At 33.5% G+C, this 21,881-nt stretch overlaps 1 protein-coding gene across 1 annotated transcript; it reads left to right on the forward strand.

The window, feature by feature from the left end:
* Window positions 1–804: 804 nt before the first annotated feature.
* LOC110028713 (maf-like protein DDB_G0281937) lies at window positions 805–9,740 on the forward strand. The gene is made up of 9 exons (XM_020730680.1): window positions 805–972; window positions 4,201–4,272; window positions 4,342–4,416; window positions 5,152–5,229; window positions 8,481–8,550; window positions 8,641–8,732; window positions 9,201–9,242; window positions 9,322–9,402; window positions 9,474–9,740. Exons 1-9 carry the CDS (start codon window positions 946–948, stop codon window positions 9,558–9,560), a joined length of 624 nt encoding a protein of 207 aa, XP_020586339.1. The 5' UTR covers window positions 805–945; the 3' UTR covers window positions 9,561–9,740.
* The last annotated feature ends 12,141 nt before the right edge of the window (window positions 9,741–21,881 follow it).

A 21,881-nucleotide genomic window follows, 5' to 3' on the forward strand; every position in this document is an offset into this window, starting at 1 on the left:
TTCCGCTCGTGTTCTGTTTGAAATGGCTCGATAATATATATATATATATATATATTTATGTCTAAATTTAAATCATAACACCTCATGTGACAATGTGGTTAGTGTCTTCTTTTGTATAGATTCGATACAGGTTTGAATCTCACACTTTACATCTTTTTTTCTCAATTTTATTTTAACGACCAATTTCGAGCCGAACACGAGTCGAACACGAGCCGAACACGAACACAAATATTTAAATTGAGCCAAACACGAACACACTGTTCACGAGCCGATTTCAAACACAAGCTATTTCGAAAGAGCCGAACAAGAGTCAAGCCTGAGCTCGCTCAAGCTCAGCTCGTTTACAGCCCTACATGTGTAAGAAGTACTTGATTTGTAATGTATAAGCAAATCCTTCTATAAAGGGGATCATTTTAAAATAAAGATAGATCACAAATATTGAAAGGCCTTATTTTTCTCTTTTACTTTCATATTCTTAGCTCAAAACTCTCATTATTCAGTTATTTATTTGGTGGTGTGAATTGAAGCACCAATCAGGTTCCAAAATTAATATTTTTTAGCACAAAATTATTGGAAGAACTACGGATTGACCACTCAATTTTTATGTATTTTTATATATAACATCTAAACTTTTATTTTTACATACATACCACCTCACTTTTGCATGATTAAAACATGTATTTAACCTTTTAAAAATTAAAATTCTGATATTTTTTTGTAGGATATAACAGATTTGGGTGGTATAAATATAAAAAGTAAAATTCATGTGTTTGATATGTAAATACATAGGAATTGGGTGATGCTCATTTAAATGCCCCAAGAGTTTGAGGAGGATTTAGCCATAAATCCCCTGCTTCCAGCCTCTCTTCTTCCAGAACCTCATTCGTCGATCTCCACCACCTCGCCGGTTCTTCGTTCCGTGATTGCCGGTAAGAGACAGAGCAAATGACGATCAATCGTCTTCCTTTCAAGGTCAGTACCTTCGAAATTTCTTTTAGTAATAAATATGGAACCAATTAGGTTTTATGGAAGAAAGAAGCAGTTTTTTGGATTAATTTCATTGGAAGAGCGCTTAAGTTTTTTAAAGGACAGTAACAACGCATAACTTTCTTCGAATCTTATATTCTTTTTTCTGTATTTCCTCGTCTAATCTGTCATCTGTTGACTTATTGTGTGTGGTCTGATTTTCTCTTGTTCTTTTTCGTTTTTGTTATGTTATGAAGGGGAAAAGAAGGTTCTTTTTGCCACTAAATTCGAAAGTTTTTTATATTTAATTTTTAAGCATTTACTCCCATGCATTAAATGGTTTTCTAAGGTCCCATCTTTATAGCTGTTAGTTTCATAAGATGTAATTCAGCAAACCTTTTAGGGTTCAGATAAGCCATTACCTTTTCTCTTTATTTGACTTTCCTTATATCATGTTAAATTCATGATAAAGTTATAATCGTCGACATTGAAATTAAGTTTACGTGAATGCTTTCATTAATATTATGCGAATGACTATTGAAGGATGCTATATGACGTGATGCAAGCAGTGAAAATGCTGTAATACTTCATACTTACTGAATGCTAATAAATGCACTGTAAATTCATAACTAATTCCTAGAGCTAAATGATGCAGGAGAAAATTTAAATTTAGTGTTTAGATTGAACCTCTTTAAATAAAATTAATCTAAATGCTTTAAATATTAATTAATAAATAATGCCTTAAGAATTGTTTTAATGTGTTTCTTCAATTAATCAAATAATTACAATATATTTGATTTGTTCCATTTCACATTCACGACTAGATTGCATTTATAGCTGAAGATTAGTTTCAAATATGTTTTTACTTATTTTTTTTAATCTCTGACTATTTAATTCTGTTTTTATCATAAATATCTATTCAAATTTGATCTTAAGCTCAAATTCAATAAAAAAACTAAAATTTTGACTCTTGTACAAGTATAATTTAGGTTTATGATCGTGTTCTAATATAGGTACAAATTCAAATCTAACAAAAACGGATGTATTAACATATTGTAACTATATATGCTCTTCAATATCTAATTTATCAGCATAGAATACTCATGAACTACAATTTCTTCTAGAGGATCTAATTCACCCATCTAGGATTCTTGTTTTAGGTGGTTATGATAGACTTTAGGAGATGCTAATGGCCGGTCTTTCGAAATATTAATCATAGGCTATGTTGTTCTAATAAGAGAATAGTTATTTGTAGTATTCCTCTATATTTAATGCTCTAAATAAGGACTTGTGTAATATTTTTGTGGACTTGTATGAACTTATCCTTATACTTGCTTAAGTTTTTTAATAGAACATGTGATGATAACATAATATTCTAAAGACAAGTAATGTTTACCTATTAGACCCTTAAACTCGACATAATATTCAACACACTATACTCATATTACTTATAATTTTTGAATTAATCATGCAATCGGTTCCTATATATTACTTATACTCATATTACTTATAATTTTTTAACATGTGATGATAACATAATATTCTAAAGACAAGTAATGGTTGCCTATTAAACCTTTAAACTCGGCATAATATTCAACACACTATACTCATATTACTTATAATTTTTGAATTAATCATGCAATCGGTTCCTATATTGATTGAATGATAGATTTTCCTCTTTGAAATTCTTTTTTATATCAGGTTATGTAGATTTAGCGACAACACTTACCAAAAATATTGATCATATTTTTTTAAATTTTTAGTAAATTCGATTTTTCAGAATTGGGAACTTGAAAAAAAAAATAACTTAGCAGTTGTAGATTTAATTTGAAAATTTTCTAAGATTACATATTCATTGCATGTTTAAATATAATTTTGAACTTCATAAAAATTGCCTTGCATTTGTTTAGAATCATAGATTAACCGATTTTGTATTAATTATATCATTTACTTATTATGTTAATAGGTTCAGTTATGTTTTACTTCTAATTGACATCATAATGCAATCTTAAGCTTTAATATTAAATCGATGTAGAACATCTTAGGGTTTAGGAATTTATTAACTTGTATTTAGAATTAGTTGCACAAAATCCAGCCCACTAAAAATCCAGTCTACAAAACCATAATTTAGGCAATTATCTGTTTTTTTTGGACGAAAATAGAAAAATAAAAAATTATATCTTATATGATAATTTAATAGTTATTTATGAGAAATAACACACACCTCCGAAGCCATAAAATCATATATTTGATTGAAACTCGAACTTTAATAAACAAATTAGTTTGTATCAATTTTAACAGAATTCTATCACATAACATACTTTTTATAAAAAAATTAGAGAATATGAGTAAACAAGACAAGAAAAGGCGAAATAGGAGAATCAGGCCTCATGTTACTGCAGGTGATGACTTGCCCATTATTTTAGAAAGCTAGAAGCATTCCAACCAAACATACATTGAATCAAAGTAGAAATCAACACCCAAATTTCTTATTTGCTCAAATCTCCATATTTATAATATCAAATCCTCCCATAATTTACAGCAAAACCCCGCTAATTGTGTTGATTTTATGTCAACTATATCTATTAATTAAATGATGTGAGGTCTATAAATAGATAGGCTTCGGATTGTAATTTATAATTTTGATTGACTTAATTTTTTTTTCTTCTACTTCCAATCTTGTGTCAGCAAGTTGGTACAAATGCTATAAATTAATTCCAGACGGGGCATCGATTTCTTGCTTAGTAACTCCTTTTCTTAATTTATTTCTTCTAAATATTTTGTTATTGCTTTTCAGTATTCATGAATTTTGACAGAGGTGGGATTCTTATTGTGGTGAATTTACTTGTGATTGCTCATTGATTTTAAATGCTTTGAATTTTTCATTGATTTTCTTTGAATTTATTCGATTGCTGCATTGTTGTTTAGGTCAAATTCTAGTAGTTATTGTTTAAATTTAAATAAAATGAGTTTTTTTGGTTTATTTATTGGTTTCCGATATGTGAATCATAAACTCCATTATACTTATATGCATACATCATATCTTTCTACTTGCATTCGAAACTCTAATCTTAAATCATCTTGCATCTAAGAATTCAAAGATATTTGTGCATAATAGAGTCCTTGGAACTTTATTATGGTTGATACTTTTTTTTTTATTGCACCCATGCTACTATTTTTGCATAAATTATAATTTGTTTAATATTTCTTCTGGTATGATGATGGATGCAACAGATAATCTTGGGTTCTTCATCAGTGGCTCGTCGGCATATTTTATCAGAGATGGGTTATGAATTTGAAATCAAGGCTCGTTCTGACTTAGGAAGTATGCTTACTGTTATCTTTTTCGTGTTATTTATTTTTATTATGGTTTAGACTGCAGGTATAGATGAAAAAGCTATTCGTAAAGAAAAGCCAGAAGAGTTGGTAAGAGTTTTAGCCGAAGCGAAGGTATGTACTTTTCTGAGCTTTGCATTACTGAAAGCATTTTTCATTCAATATTACTGTTAGAAACTATTCAACCATAATTGGTCAGTGATTATGGTTTTTCCACGTTCTCGTTGATTGTTTAATATTGATAAAATATTTTACTAAAGGGAACTAGATGCTATGGTTTGAGATGAAACTCCCAACAACCAGACTAAGTGGCTTGCATGTTGATGGATGAATACTTGCTTAAGCACTACTTTTTATTAGTTAATGTGATCTAATTTATTGATTTACGACTTAATTAATTATAAATTACGGTATCAAAATGTTGAACCATTGTTTTTTCATCTGATTATGGAAATATTTGTCTTAACCCAAGCACTATCTTTCATTCCATTTCAAATTTAATGGTTGCTACATAACAAGTATTCATTACTTTTGTATGAATTCTGATGGCTTGCATGTGGACTTTTAGTGGTTGTAATCACAGAATTTTTTTGGGGTTTTCTGATATCCGGGTTTGTTTGAAGGATAGTTTGACTTGCTGAAAATGGAATAAAAAGTGAACGGAACGTATTGTATTTGAGAAGTAGTGTGTTTGAAATATTTCAGTGTTTGGCTTGGTGTAAAATAAATGCGAGCGATTACGACCCAAGAATTTGTTTGTCATTGCAAGATTTTTTTCGTATAAATTATTTGATGTTCCCAAATAATATTTTTTTCAACCTCCTGCTAAAGTGCAGTGTATCATTTCAGGCTGATGCTATTTTGTCTAGGCTGAAGGTTACAGATTACAAGAACATTGAGCCGACACTCCTCATTACGTCTGATATTGTAAGTCTCACTTTTTTTATTCTCTCAGTTGGTTTTTTCTTAGACGCTTCCACACTTTTTTTTTTAATTTTTTGAATATGAATTGGAGATAGAATTATAGCTTTTAAGATTGTTTTTTATACTAAGATTTTTAACGTTATAAGTTCTTATGCTCCTCAAGTATAGATATAGGTTATAAGGAAAATTTTGGAATGACTTAGAAGAATTAATACAAATGACACCTCTTGAAGAAATAATTTTTATTGGAGATTTAAATGGATATGTTATTAGAATTGTAAAAGTTTTTAGAAATATTCGTAGTGGCTACAGTTTTGTAGTGATTAATGAAGAAGATAAGTCATATAAGATTTTGCTTTGGCTTATGATGTTGCTATTGCTAGTATTCAATTTAAGAAAATAAATGAGCGTGTTATTACTTATTAGAATGGATATAATAAAACACAAATTATCTATTTTCTTATGAGAAGAAGAGATGGTCGAAAATGTAATGATTATCGGGTTTTTTTTAGTAAGAATTTAAGTACTCAACATCTATTATTAGTTCCGAATTTTAAGATGAAAAGTTGTAAGATAAAGAATATTTGGAGTCATTGTAATGGAATTAAATGAGGGCACCTAAAAGACAAATAAAATTATTATACGAGTGAACTTCAATATTTCAAGATTTGAGAAATTCATGATGAAACAAATTCTATGTGGGATAAAGTAACAAACATTATTAAACAAGTGACAAAATATGTACTTGGAGAATCAAAAGTAAAAGTTTCTATAAATAAAAATAGGTAGTGGTGAAGAAAAGATAAAATATAAGTTATGTTATAAAAATTGATTTAAATAGAAAAGCTTAGAGAACTTGAATAAATATAGGGTTACCCGTAAGGATTCTAAGAGAACAATTTATGAGGCAAAAAATTCTGTTTTTAGTGATTTTCATAATAAATTATATACTAAAAATAATGAAAAATATAGGTATTAACTAGCCAAACAAAGAGAAAGAAAAGTAAATACTTAATTCAAGTAAAGTGTATTAAAGATGAAAATCAAAGTGTCTTTATTAGAAAAGATATTCAACATAGGTGGGTGAGCTATTTTGATAAAACTTTCAATGAAGTTTCTGAAAATATGACGGACCTTAGTGATCTTAATATCAAAAAGTTTGGGAGGCTTTAAAGAAAAGAATACGTGGAAAATCAGTTGGACCTGATGTTATCCCAATTTTAGTTTGGAAATATTTAGAAGATTTGAGAGTTTCTTGGCTTACTAAACTCTTTAATATTATTTTAAAAACTAAAGAGATATCCTAGGAGTGGAGGAAGAGTATATTAGTCTCAATTTTTAAGAATAAAAGGGAAGCACAAGAGTTTGCAAATTATAGAGGAATTAAGTTGATGTGACATACTTTCAAATTATGGGAGAAGGGAATTGAACATAGGCTAAGACGTGTTACAAAGATTTCTGAAAATCAATTTGGATTCATGTTGGGCGGGTCTACTATGGAAGTTATACATTTATTGAGAGGTTTTATAGAGAAATGCAGAGAGAATAACGGGGATCTACATGTGATTTTTATTGATTTATGGTTTCAAGATAAATCTTATGGAGAGATCCAGAGAATAAAGGTGTTAATATAACTTATTTTCAAATCATTAAAGATATCTATACTAGAGTTGTTGTGTTCGAACAAAAGGAGGATTGATCAAGTATTTTCCTATTTCATTTGGATTACATCAGGGATCGACTTTAAGCCCATATCTTTTTGCTTTAGTTATGGATGCTCTTATTAGAGACACGACACTTACAAGAGGACGTACCTTGGTGTATACTTTTTGCTGATGATATTCTTCTTGCGGATAAGACTAGAGAAAGTGTTCGGGATAAACTTGAATTATGGAATCTAAATTGGAATCTAAAGGCCTTCATTTGAGTAGAACTAAAACTGAATACATGGAATGTAATTTTAGTAGTAGTAGCTCTTGTGGCTGAGTTGTAACTATGGGTCATCAAATCATTAAAAGTGTGAACTTCTTAGATTTCTCGGGTCTATTGTTCAAAGTGACGGTGATATAGATGAGGATGTTATTAGTTGAATTCAAGTTAGTTGGTTGAAGTGGAAGAATGCATCAGGTTTATTGTGCGATAGAAAAGTATCGCTTAGATTGCAAGGAAAATTTTACAAGATGGTGATAAGACCTGCAATGATCTATGGCGCAGAATGTTGACCTTTAAATGATAAGCATAAAATAAAGTGAAGTATTGCCGAGATGAGAATGCTTAGGTGGATGAGTGGCTTTACACTTAGAGACAAAATGTGAAATGAATATGTTTGTGATAGGGTTGGTGTAGCTCCAGTGGCGGACAAAATTAGTGAGAATCGTTTTAAATTGTTTGGTCACATCAAAGGTTGATCATCTGATATCCAGATAGGAGAATATATGTTTTAGATTTGACTTACGTTAAGAAATGCATAAGTAGATCTAGAAAGAGGGCATGTTGTATAAAAATTTATCTTAATTTATTAGAATTAAATGAAAATATAACGCTCAATAGGTGACAATGGAGAAAAATGATTCATGTAGCCAACCCCACTTAGTGTGATAAAGGCTTGTTGTTATTATTGTTGTTTCCTGCTTACATATAGTATTTTGTGTCATTTTAGCAAGCTATATAGGCATGAATGGCTCCTATTTGGATAGTGGTTACAAATGTAAATTTAACCCCTTGTTATAGGAAAGGGGATCATTACATTCTGATGAGACCATCATGTAAGGATCACACCGTAATATTAGCTGGTCATGTGATCACTTATTTGAACCAACTTTCCATTATAATATATCTTCTGATGGTAAACTAATCAACAATTTTTTTTTTTTATATTTTTGTTATGAAAAACACCATTTTTAAATACCTAGAAGAAAAAACACTATTAATCCTCATGTTACTTTCATTCCGTTTAAACACAATTTATTCTTGTTGCATGTACATGCATACCACTTAATTCCTATATATTTACATACGAAACACTTAAATTTTACCTTTTACATTTATACCTCCAAAATCTTCCATATCACATAAAAAATACCACCATCTTAACTTCTAAAAAGTGAAATACACATTTTTCATGCATAGATATGGTGGCATATATATAAAAGTTGAAGTTTTGGTGTTACATATGCAAATACTTAGAAATTTAGTGGTGTATATGTAATTCTTTCTATATATTTTATTTTACTAAATCTTGATTAACTTGGGAGGTGGTGGTGCATGAAGGGTCAATTAGAGAAAAACCAATCACAGAGGAAGAAGCAAACCAATTTCTTAGAGGTAAAGTGTTCCCTTTTTCTTTTTTTATTGATGCCATGTAATTGCTGAATAACATGTATTTTCTTCTCAACATTGACATGCTCTCTGCAGGCTATTCTGGCAGTCATATAACTACTGCGAATTATGTTCATGTCATCAATCTCAAGACAGGCATGAGAATTGGAGGCTTGGATAAAGCTGAGGTAACTAACTGGTCCATTCGGATCATTTTTTTTATTTTTTTATTGTTTATGTTTGGATTTGAAGTAGAATATATTTGGTGGTGATGTTTGTTTTTTTAAAAAAAAACTCTTAAAATATCTAAAAATTTATTTCGAGTGCTTCAAAGAACAAGCTGATTCATTTTTAATGGTAAAAAGCAAATTGAAGATTTCCATAATTTTTATGTATTCACATAATCTAACATTCAAACTTCAATTTTTACATATTTGTCATCTTATCTATGCATTAAAAATGTGTATTTCACCTTCTTAAAGTTAAAATAGTGGTATTTTTGCTATAAAAAACTATACAAAAGAAACATTTTATTAAAAGTATAAGTAAAAACAAAATAAAATTAAAAAAAAAAATCAATAATTTCTTTCTTCTGATCAAATATTATGATTATGCAGCCCAATGATATATAATCATATTCATATCATGTCTTGTAGGTTTACTTCTATCAAATACCTGATGAGGTTATTCAAAGCCTGGTAATCTCCATTTCCTTAAGCAGAATCCTCAATTGATTATTATTTATCTATTCATTCATTTGTTTGTTTGTTTATTTAGATAAAGGAAAGAATTGTATTCAATGTTGCTGGAGGGCTGCTGTTAGAACATCCTCTGATATTGCCATTAGTGGAAGCAGTGGTTTGTGTTGATTACTTGATAATCTGAGATAATATTTTAAATCATATTATGAATAGATTTAATATTTGCAGATTGGGGCTCCTGATAGCGTGATGGGGCTTCCCAAGGCTCTTACAGAAAAGCTGATCCATGAAGCTCTCACTGAACAAGAATCTTAGTTTTCAGAATTAGGTGTTTTATCAGGGACCAATTTGTGATTATTGTATTGTTTTTCTAAAGATTTAATTTATGTTGGGGGAAATGGCTCATATTTCAGAAACAACTCGTTAATTAGTTCGTGTTTGATACGTTTGCTAAGTAAACAAGCTAAAGATGAACAATTTTTTTGCGCTCTATGTATCAATGAGCCAAACACAGTTTTATTTGTTCGTGTTTTGCTCATTTTATTTAATTGATGAGTAACATTTTTAAATGATTTTAGTGACTACGAGCTACAGAACTATATAATCAATTAAAATTATTGATTAAGAAAGATAGAATAAATTTATATTAAATTGAATATTTTAATATAAATAATAAGGTTTAAATTTCACTCATATCTTTAATATGTTATGGTTATGTGACTTGGTTTATCAAAATGACTCATTGTTTGCGAATAATTTGTGTTCGGCTAGCTAAGCTCGTATTAATGATTTATATGATATAAATGAAAAATAATAATGTTTACAGCTGTTAGAAATGTAAATACATAGGAATTGTTTAGCATGTTTGTGAAATGGCCCTTTTTATTTGATGGAATTGCATTTTTAGTTGGGCCTATCTATATGGCTATTGGTTTGTGCTTCTTTTTTTAGCTCGATATATATACAAACGAAATACAATCAATGATATTTTTTAATGAGTCAAATACGAACTGACTTTAGGCTTGCTTACCTCGTCTCGTTTACACCTCTAGATTTAAGTATGTTTATTTCAATTTAATATAATTTTATATTGTACTTAATTATACAAATAATAATTAATAAGCTCTTAAATAAGTAAAAAGTCAAGTGATATTTTAGATAGTTAATTTTTAATTACCTATTTACTAATTACTAATAAACTTAATTCATCTATATTTATTATAATTTAAACGTGAATTATGCATTGATTGAAAACCTTATTGTTAGATATGACTCATATACCATAAATGGGACAGATGCTGGAGTGGAGTGGAGCGGAAAAACTGTCCAATCGAGGGAGTTTCATTATGTGGGTTGGGGGTGAGGGGGCAACATCCTGCGGTTTGGTACAGGAGTAATTTAAGTAATTAAAATTGTACTATAGGGTTATATATATGTCCCGTTTGTAATCCTAGGTGAGTCTCTGAGAATCCGAGATTCTGAATATTGAAAATGAAGTCGTCGCTCTGCTCCCGAGAATGTAGGCATCTTTGTCGAACCTCATAAATCTGTGCGTTTCTGAATTTGTGTCGATTCCTATTTTTCTTCGCCCTAATTTCCCAACACTTATAAATAAAAAAAAAATTATGCTCTTATATGCATAAAACCACACTTATATGATAATTAAAAAATCATGCAATAAGTAATAAGTTTAAACTTTGTAATTTAATTCGTTTTGGTTTTAATTATAATAAATCAATGAATTTGATTAATTTAGAACATAATTTTTGCTCAAAGTCTTCCTTCCAACCTATTTTTAAAATCAGTCCTTTTTAAAGACCGAGCAAACACTTCATTTATGAATTTGGGATGATTACATATACATCATTTAAAATATTGTTATTTACAAAATTAGCTCACTAATATATTTTTTGAACCCCCGAACTAAAGCATTTAGGCTTCCCATGATCAAAACTGTAAAATGTGCTGAAAATTATATGAAAAGAGATGCAAGATTTGCAAATAGCAATGTTTTTTTTGTAATTTCCCCGAATTTATAATAACTTAAATGTCTTTTTTTATCAATAGTTATATGTCTATTTGAGACAGTTGCAGCTTCTCAGATATTCAGCTAAAGCTGTGCTGCCCCAGGAAGCTGCTGCGGGGAAACTGCTCGTAGAAGCTGACTGCATGTTTGTTGTAGCTATGTGAAAACAACTGTGAGACAGTTATTTCTGGAAAAATGACCATCCTGCTGGGAAGCTATAGCCTCGAGCCGGGCAATGGGGGAAATAATAATTGCGAACATAGGGTCGAGAGGTCAAACCCACGGCCCGCGTTCCACCTACTTCAGCGGCGAGCACCCACAAACATTGCACGAAAGCGAAGAAAAAAATAGTGGCGTCGCGGTTTGGAAAAAATATTACCTCAGGATTACTGATGCATCAATATTCCAATGAGGATGTGTCACGCATATAATGGTCTCATCATAAATGTCACGTGACACCTCCTCATTGGAGTACTGATGCATCAATACTCCTAAGGTAATATTTTTTCTACAGTTTGGGGTCACGCCGCTTGAAAAAAGCGGCCCCAAAAGCGACGCTTAGATAATTTATTAAAAGTTGAATAAATACTTACATCGAGCAATCTTAAGCAGACGGGTGTTTGTATTTATAAAATAAAAAATTTTATTTAAAAAGTATAATTTTTTTGGAAAGGTTGAGTTGGCTTAGCTACTGATGTGACAAAAATATATAAAAAAATCAAACTACTGATTTGATCTTATTTTTAATAAAAAATAAATAAATATTTTGTTTGAACGGATAATTTTTTTCTTAAGATAATATTAGGGGCATTTTCCCATACATTTACTTGTTTAACATCTAAACTTCATACCACCTAAATCTTACAGATCACATCAAATATTCCTATTTTAGCACTTTAAAACTGGGAAAAATATTGCATCAGACTCTGCACGTAGAATTACGTACGGTGTTCATTGAAATCACGCAATGTGGAGGTGACAGAAAAATAAAAATCGATTCGGTAACGCAAGAGAATATTCCCCCTGTGTTATTACGTGTTATAGAGATGTTTTTGTATGTTATTCAGGTGTTATTGTGTTCTGGGAAATATTTCGGGTGTTATAATAATACAGTAACACATCAATAATATTTTAATAACACACAATAACATCTGAATAACACGGAAGGAATATTCTCTTAATTATACATATTCAAACATTTTGTATTGATGATGTATTCTGTTATGAAAAGTGTTGTGAAAGTCTCCAATGCAAAATGTAATTTTGAATTTTAATTATAAATATTTAGGTTCTGCAGAATTTCAAGTGAGATCCTCATTTAATTTATTGTTGTTGCTTGCAATGACTTCGAATTATTAAAATTTTCAACCATATAATGGTGCATATACAAATATGGTTGTACGAAATGATGTGAACGGTAGAGTAGCGAATAAATGTCGTAACGTTGTAAGCGAATCCAGCAAACACTCGAATGAGAGAAGATAATCAAAAGGGACATCAAAAGATTTTTTGCATCCAAAAGCCGGAAAGGGAAAAAATCACGGCGTCTTCCCCAATTGAAATACTTCACTATTAGTTGGTGATAACAAATTCACCCTCTTGTCCCGCGGACGAGAAATGTTACACAGTTTCTCATGTTACAACATTTATGCACAGAAGAGCATGTTGCCTCATCGTAGGGATTGGGCGACTGCTGATCATAGTTGGTGGTGACCAGTAATAGTCGGAGTTGATCGCAGGAGGCGCTGGTCAAAAGCGGTGGAGGTTGGAAGCAGTTGCGGTTGGAGGCGAAGGCGAAGGCGGCCAGAAGCAGATGCGGTTGGAGTTGGGCAGAGGCAACCACGACAAATAATGTTGGTCGGATCTGTGATGCATGATGTTGGGTTGCAACTCCCTCTTTAGCAGGCACAGTTGTTTCTCTTTCTCGGGATCAAGTTCTCTCGTTTCATGGAGGGTTAGGACCTTAATTATAGAGTTCAGGTTGCAAATAAGGAATAAATTCATAACATTTTTGTTCAGATGACCTATAGTGATTCCTTTTATCAAACAATGTTCAATGGACATTTTAGTTCCTTAATGATGTTAAAATTGAACAATCTGGAGTTTGTTGAATTTGCGTTGTTGAGACGCTCGATTTGATTATAAGCTAGTCATATTAAGAATATGTTTGGCCTTTCAATTATGCTTGAAAAACTGAATTTGATTTGACTCGATTTGGACCAATTTAGTATCGTTGGTGAGTTTGACTATAAGTTTGTCGAAATGACTGTTTTGGGTAACTTTTAATTAAAGTTTGAATGTTTCTTACTCGAAAAACTGTCTTATGATCCATACAATGCTTTGAGATTCTCGGCAAATGACAAAAATTTGTTGATGGCGTAACACAAAAGTTTTTGCACATTTTTATTGAATCAAGCTCACATGCCGATGTGGCTAAATCGAACCCACCTGCTGAAGTTGTTGTATTTATTCCTCTTAACTTGACGATCAATCCCTCATGCGTAAGGGTAGCTATCGAAGAATGATATCATTAATAGTAAGGACACATGTCAATACATTAAAAAAAAGTGTAGCTCGATAGTTAGAACGTCATCTCTTCACCCAAATACAAGGGATGTGAGTCATGTCGGTACCGCCTTACACTCACATCGCAGTCTTTTCATCAAGACATCGGTGTCTTACAACATGACATGTATCCCATTTATTATTTTACTACTTTGCTCACTTGAGTATGAAAAGAAGGGAGATGAGCAAATATGGGGGACTCACTCTAACTGTTTCTTCTTAAAGGGAATTTCCTCTCTTTTTTCGCTCTAAAATCTTATAAGTCGGGAAATCTTAGAAGGGCTCGACTTCTACAACTCATCAGAGAAAATAAATTAATTCATTTTCTAAGAATCCCTCTTAGAACTAATAGCTAATTTTTATTTTTTATGTTTATATCACCCAAATAATTCAAGTGAAATACAAAACTGTATATACATAAAATGTCAATAGAAACTGCTATTTATTACAGGTGTAAATACATAAATCTACCCATTTTTTTTTCCAGGCGCTTGCATTCAAATTGCATGTGACACAAATTGCATCGGCTGTGGGTCCCACCAACTAATTTAAAAAAAAAATATCGCGGTCGGTCAAAACAAATTGGCCGCTGGAGACAAGCAGTATCCAATTTGATTTGCTCCGCATACTTTTATTCTTACAATGTTCCCACAAATCTGTCAGTTTTGTACATAAATTGAAATTAACCTTTTTTTTTTATTATTATTATTACTTTGGGTTAGCGAGTTTCGTGCATGAGATCTTTCGATAAGTGAGTCAAGTCGACTCGTGAACCAATTTGAGCTCGGCAAGATAAGTGGTTTATAAACTGAGCTCAATAAGCTGCAAGCCAAGCTTGAGGCACCCCGACTCGACTCAGTCACTCGTGAACGGGCTCTTTTAAATCATAAATAATAAATATTATAATTGAAATACATTAAAATTTTATATTTTTTTAAAAATTATCAAAATATTTAAAAAAAAAAGAATATTTCTTACATATTATATTAAATAATTCTTATCAATCATCCTCTAAATGCTTTAGTTTAAAATTTTTGAGTGATTGAAAATTCACAGTGATATATTGTATAAACATCGAGCGCACACAACTAAAAAAAAATAGTGGGAGGAGATATCGGATCTTGAAAGGAAAAAGAAAATGACGTGGAACATTTCCCTCAAAGGCATGCAGAACGAAGTTACAATTTTACAATAAAAAATATACTTGTCCTTATATAACTGAAAGATATAAATGTTAGGAAATTCAAAACAGTCGTAGTCTCGCTATAACCATTGCAAGCCATGATCACTGTCGGTCGATGGCTGACAGGGCAGATGATAATGACGGGGGATATAATTTGATGGTCAATGGTTACTTGTTGGATATTCTCTCTCCCCCCACCCTGCGTCCCAAAGTGAAGAGATGAGAAATATTTATAATCATTCAAGGAGGGAGATTTTGATATTTTAATATATAACTTTTCTAATCATCTGATCAGAAAGATTATATTGAATGATCTTAAGCTAGTTGGAAAATAGATGAGTTGAGACGGACCCAACTATTCAATGATTTGTTAAAAACTTAAAATTCAGCGGTGATAGGCTCCTTATCATCAAAATAGACTCGTTGGAAATCATTTAGATAAGATGAATTTTAAATGTTGAAAAAATAAGTTGAAAATAAATTTCAAATATATTATTATTTTATGCGGACGGCCAAGCAGCCCTAATGCAATTTTCTTTGCTAGCCACGTCAATACTTGAAAAAACAATATTCTATCCCTGTGGAATTAAGAAATATTAAAACAATATATTATAATCCATCACATCAGGAAAATGGGCACGATGGCGAGGGCATAGGCCGTCAAAATTCTCACGCAATGTGAATTAGTCTCGTCAAAATGATGAAATCAGTCAATGCTCAATATTAAAATAAATAATGCCATTTACCTCCTCATTATCACCCAATTTATTTATTTTATACTAGGAAGATTTACATACATAGTACTTAATTTTTATGTATTTACATATCGGACATCCACACCTTCATTTTGATATTTATGGCGACTTACATGTGCATGTTTTTTTATGCGATATTAAAAATTTTTATTGGTATTAGTTGATATACAATAAATAAGCTCACATCATTTGACATGAATCTCGAGATATAACACATATCTCAGCATAATCTTTTAAGCAATAAGCATTCAAATTTCAATTAAAAGTCATCTAGAAGTTTGATTTCGATAAACTTATAGTCAAACTGACTGGTTCGGTGAGAATGACCGAACGATTTCAAAATTGGTCAAATATAAGTCAAATCAAGCTCAGATCAAGTCATTAAACTGTTTTTGAAAGCTTTTAAGGTATATTTGGAGGATCAATCGGATGTCAAATATAATGTGTCCATAGTCGAAGTGAGCATATCAACAAGTTGAATCCATCGAGCCAAAGATCGCTCAATTCTGACATTGTTAAGGCCCACAAAAGTCCATCAAATATTGTTTGATTGAAGGAACCTCTTCGAGGCGTTTGATCAGACTGATTCATATTTCTGCTTTAATTGTAACAAAGACTCCATAAATAGAACCCTCCCCCATCTCATGAAGGGGGCTTGAAGCCTGAAGAAGAGCTTATAATTTAGAGAAGGAGCTGAAGTTTAGCGTCACTTCCCAGTCAATCACTAGTTGTCGATCGTTGTCGACCACCAATCATAGATCATTGCAGCCCACCAGTGGCCGACCGCTGCTAACCACTAGTCGTTCATCTCCACTGACCAACACTTGTGTTTGTCGTCTATCAGCATCGATCAACACTTACTTCTTATGACAAGTCCATCTCCGCGTCGATGTTGTAATTCAAAAGACTTTGTAATCCTTTCCCGCTTGTGAGAAATGGGGTTTTTGTAATCATCAACCTATAGTGGATTTTTATAACTGGTCCAAGCCCTCGTGATTTTTTTCTCTTATCTGGGTTTTCCAAGTAAAAACTTCAGCCTTTTTTTAGTTGGTTGATCTCTTTCATCTAAGTGTGTGTTCAATTCTCGTGCAACACTAAGACGCTATTACATTACTTTATCGCATTAAATCTTCTAGCACGCTTGAGTTTGGTGTTGTCTGTGGGGAAAAAAAAACATTCCAATCACTAAAGCACTAGCAAGATTTGTTGCATGGCTACTAGGCGCAACACTTGCAACAATGTAGCATCCCACTCAACCACCCATCATTCCAGAAGGAAGTCATGGAGCCAAGAACGTCATGCGTCTACATCCTCCACTCTAGAAGGCATCATTCCACTGACAAAAGTGCATCGGGAACTTATGAAAAACTAAGTACGCAGGATGGATGCATCTTAACTAAAGATTCTACAACTCCTATGCGAGGAGTGACAATCACAAAGCAAGAGAGCTTACTTACAACTAGTTCAACATTCAATAACAAATGCTCCACTCACCGAGTTCTCTTCTAATGATGAAAGCATTTTCCAGCTAAGACAGGATATCGATCTCCTTGACCCTAAAAGTTCCACTCATCTGTCTCCTGCAGTTCACCTGTCAACGTCCTGTCTTATTGGTCGCTTCTGGTGTTATCATTTGTGATGAGCTACGACGCCCGGTTCGGCCCTCTGAATAAAAGTGATCACTTTCCGCTCAGTGCCTCTTCCAAGAATCCTCTCATTTGGCTGATGTGATTCTCTAAGACGCTATCCTAACATGCTTCAAATTATTGAATATTGATGCTTACAAAATGGGTAACTGACCTATACAAGCACATCGACCACTATCGATCTATCACGCACATTCATCATGCCCCTGATATGCTTTTGTGTTAAGTTTTCCCAATGTCTCTCTTGGGTCAAGCTCGTAAATGATTTTACTCCCCCCCGGGGGACACTATCAACACCTTCATTGAGCTTATGAGACTAATCATAGAGTAGTTCATAGCAAATAGAATGATCATCAAAGATTCATTCCTCTTATTGAGAGTTTGCCAGAATGAGGGAGAATTCATCAAGATATACTTCCACAGTCCATAGATTCTCCACTGAAGCGAGCTAGATTCCAGGAGTGGATCCCAAGTTACTGAGAGGAGTCTTTATTGGAGAGCTCCTCCTAGGATTTTTCTATTCATCACAGATGTGGGAGACAACGAGCTCTTACGCCGATCTTGTCCATCGCACGAAGCTCAAATTTCTACAGCTGAGGCCATTAATGCACATTGCAGACAATTCAAGCGATCGAGAGGCAAGTTCAAGAATAACACTAGAATACCGATCGATTCTCAAAGTGAAAAAAAGTTTGGAACATAAAAGAACCGTGAGTCACAATAAAAAAAATAATACACGACACATAACACGTCACGTCTCAACATCCTAATGACCTTTAAGGATGAAGAGGTTGTCAACTGGCTAAGACTGTAAAGAAATCCAGATTGTGGAGACTAGTCTCAATATTTTCATTTCCATCATGCGAAAGGAATTCGATAGAAAGATGCTTTCAATTAAAGGAAGAAATTGAACGTCTAATACGCCAATGTCACCTGGTTCATTGTTTACACGAACAAGGGGAGGGGAACAAGAAGAAAATTGTCAGAGTTATTAAATGAGAAGTACAACTCTATACTATCTATTTTAGTAAAAGACTGACTTATAAACTCCTAATTTTATTCTAGCAAATTTTTTTATTGCTTTAAATTGTTGTTCAATGAAATTTTCTCACTTCCTCATGAAATTCTTGTGTGTAGAAAGTCCCCTTGAGGGCAAGTAACAGACAAGATCCCCATGATAAAACTAGAAGTCGAGCCAATGAGGCAAGACTCATTGAGAAGTTGTCATGCCCCTGAAGGTCAAGCTCTATAGATGAGACTCAATGGGAACATACAGTACCCATGAAAGTCGGACCCACAATGCAAGACTCAATGGAAAGCTATCATGCCTTTAGAAGTCGAGCCCAAGCGGTATGACACAATGAGAATATATGGTTCCCCTGAAAGTCTGGACCAAGAGACAAGACTCAATAGGAAGCCACCATGCCCTCGAAAGTCAAGCTTAAGAGGCAAAACTCGATGGAAAGATCCGGTACCACTTGAAGTGAAGCTCATGAAGCAAGACTCAATGGGAAGCTATCATGCCTTTGAATTTCAAGCCCAAGTGGCAAGGCTCCATGGGAAGATACAGTATCCCCAGAAGTCGAGCCCACGAGACAAAACTCAATGGGAAGCTATCATGTCTCTGGAAGATGAGTTCAATAGAAAAGTCTCAATGAGAAACTAGTCGTGGATAGAATCCTCACTAAAAAAGATTTTGAGAGAGAAAGTGGTTGACAAAGGTCTCCACTCAAAGACCTCAGAAATCTACAAGTCTCAAAAGACATAGATACAACAAAAACCTCAGATGGCTACAAGCTTCGGAAGACACAAGTACATCAAAGACCTCAGAAGACTACAAGCCTTAGAATGCACAGGTCAATCACAGTTCTCAGAAGGCTACGAGCCTCAAAAGGTTCCAACACATTTCAAGCTTCTAGAAGGTATAAGCCTAAGAAGACATAAGCTTCAGAAGATACACAACCAAGTGGATACAAATATTAGCAGGCACGAGTATAAAAATGTATGTGATTCCTTTTTTATAAAGTGCACATGCTAACTTTAATTGCAGAATTCTGCACGATTGAGAAACACATCATTCCGAAAGAGGGTGAATCACTGTTCAGAAGCAACATAAAAAATTTTATTACTACAAGCGGAACGTACAGGCAGGCACATCACCGTCAAGTGCAAATACCACGTTTAGAAATTAAATGGCTAAAATAAGTCAGCTCATCTTTGAATGAAGTCGGGATCATCTCCCCAAAATTTTAATACTTTTGCTGATCTCCGGCGGGACGAGACTCTCCGGATATCACCACTGCAACAATAACAAAAATCCCATGGTGATGCATAAGGTAAACTCCAGTTTTTCTTTTTCTCACTTGGAATGCACGACATCAACACGGGAATCTCAACCGGAACGTGCGGCGGAAAAATTTCAGCTTTTCTTCATCTTGTCCAGCACATCGAAGGTCGTAATCTCAATGATGCGAAAGAATATCCCATTAATTGTTTGCTAGACAGGGATAGGGACGACTTTCTTTCTCACCACAACATGAAAGAATATTCGTGATACACTACAAAAAAAATCCTCGTTATCCAACATGAATCTCGAGGCATGACACAGATATTGAGAAAATATTTTGAGCAAAGGATGTTTAAATCTTGATAAAAACTCATCTAGAGCTCCAATTTTAACAAACTTATAGTCAAACTAGCCAGCTCGATGAGGCAGACCCCATGATATTAAAGTCATTCCAATATGAGTGAAATCAAGCCCAAATAAGGTCATTAAAACATTCTTAGAAGATTTTTGGACACATTTGGAATGTCAAACGATTATCGAATCTGACAAGTTTATAGTCGAATCGAGCGTCTTGACAAGACGAATTCAACGAGCCCAAGATTGTGTAATTCCAACATCGTTAAAGCACTTAAATATCCATTAAACGTTGTTTGATCGGAGGAAGCTCTCCAGACAGTCTGATCAAAATAATTCATATTCATTCATTAATGACACCCAAAACACTATAAATAGAGTCCCACCCCTTACATGAGGGGAGAGACTTGAAACTTGAGAGAGAACTGAAAGCTCTGAGAAGGAGCTGAAGTCCAACACCATCCCGACCGTCGTCGACCACTGCCGATCGCCATCGACCACCACTGGATGTCGTTGACACCCGTTGATCCTCTTTTACCACTATCGACTGTCACCGTTGATCACCACCAACCAAACGTCGTCAGTCATCGTTGTGAGACATGAGCTCATCACTACTGTCCACGTGTCAACAACGACCTACGTGGTTCACAGCTCATGCAGCTCTCGACTTCGGCCCCTACAACCTACAAACGTCATTCATACTCGCCCCTACGCCCTACCTGGTTCACAGCTTGTATAGTTCCCGACTCTAGCCCCGACAACCTACAGACATCATTCATATTTGCCCAAACTACCTGTGTGGTCATCAACTCATGCAGCTCGCGACTCCGACCCTCGCAACCTACGAATACTATTCATATTCGCCCCTACGACCTACGTGGTTCACAGCTCGTGCAGCTCCCAACGCTTCTGGAGCAACCATCTACAACACTCACGATGAGCTACTACCTCCAAAATAATAAACAATGACCATGACAACCTGATGTCACCAAGAACTGCAGTCATATTTTAGTTATACAACTTTGTAATTTCATCTTTTGTGTATTCATCATTCATAGTGAATTATTTCAACTGGGCTAGACCCCGTGATTTTTCCCCCCTTTCAAAGGTTTTCTATGTAAAAGTCAAGGTGACTCCTCCAGTTTAATTCTCTTCCTTTATCTGTGTGTGTTTAATTCTCGTGCAACGCTAAGACGATAATTCATTACTCTACCTGCGTGAATTTTTTGGCTCGCATCAATCCCGTTGATTGTCTGCTACGCATATCGAAGACGACGTTCTCGACGAGCAAACCCTACTCTTAACTCTCATCTTTTTCTTTTCTTTTTTCTCATTGTGAATTTTTTTTTATCCATGACCATTATTTTTCCATCTTTTAATCTTTTAAAATTCTCTCTTTACAAATAAAAAAAATAAGTTGTTTAAGAAAATCTGCTTCGAGCTGCCTTCCCTTCCTGCGGAAGCACGAGTATTATGTGTCATAGATCTAAATGCTACTTCTCATAAATAATATATAAATTGAAGGCCAGGGAAGGTCCAGCAAACCAGGCAAAAAAAGCATTACCGCCGTCCAGGCCAAATGAGCTGAGCTCTTCAGATATATATATATATATATATAGAGTTATTAATGATGGTTGACGGGCCAACAACCCTCAGCTCGCAATCTATAGGGTCTTAGTTGGACCCATGCGTTTAACTACCCGAGTTTCACTCCTAAATAGCATCAATCGCCTGGGGTTTTGAAACCCGAGAATTACACCGTCTAAACGAATGTTTTACCAATTAAATTGGGAACACGACGCATATTATATATATATATA

Source organism: Phalaenopsis equestris, unplaced genomic scaffold, assembly GCF_001263595.1.
Source record: "Phalaenopsis equestris unplaced genomic scaffold, ASM126359v1 Scaffold000522, whole genome shotgun sequence".
NCBI classification, from domain to species: domain Eukaryota; kingdom Viridiplantae; phylum Streptophyta; class Magnoliopsida; order Asparagales; family Orchidaceae; genus Phalaenopsis; species Phalaenopsis equestris.

What these genes read in the sequence shown, in the direction of transcription:
- LOC110028713 (XM_020730680.1), top strand. Translation starts at nt 946, where the DNA reads ATGACGATCAATCGTCTTCCTTTCAAG. An exon ending in ATGAGGTTATTCAAAGCCTG is followed by an intron (nt 9,243 to 9,321) that starts GTAATCTCCATT and finishes TTGTTTATTTAG; the next exon opens with ATAAAGGAAAGAATTGTATT. An exon ending in TGCCATTAGTGGAAGCAGTG is followed by an intron (nt 9,403 to 9,473) that starts GTTTGTGTTGAT and finishes TAATATTTGCAG; the next exon opens with ATTGGGGCTCCTGATAGCGT.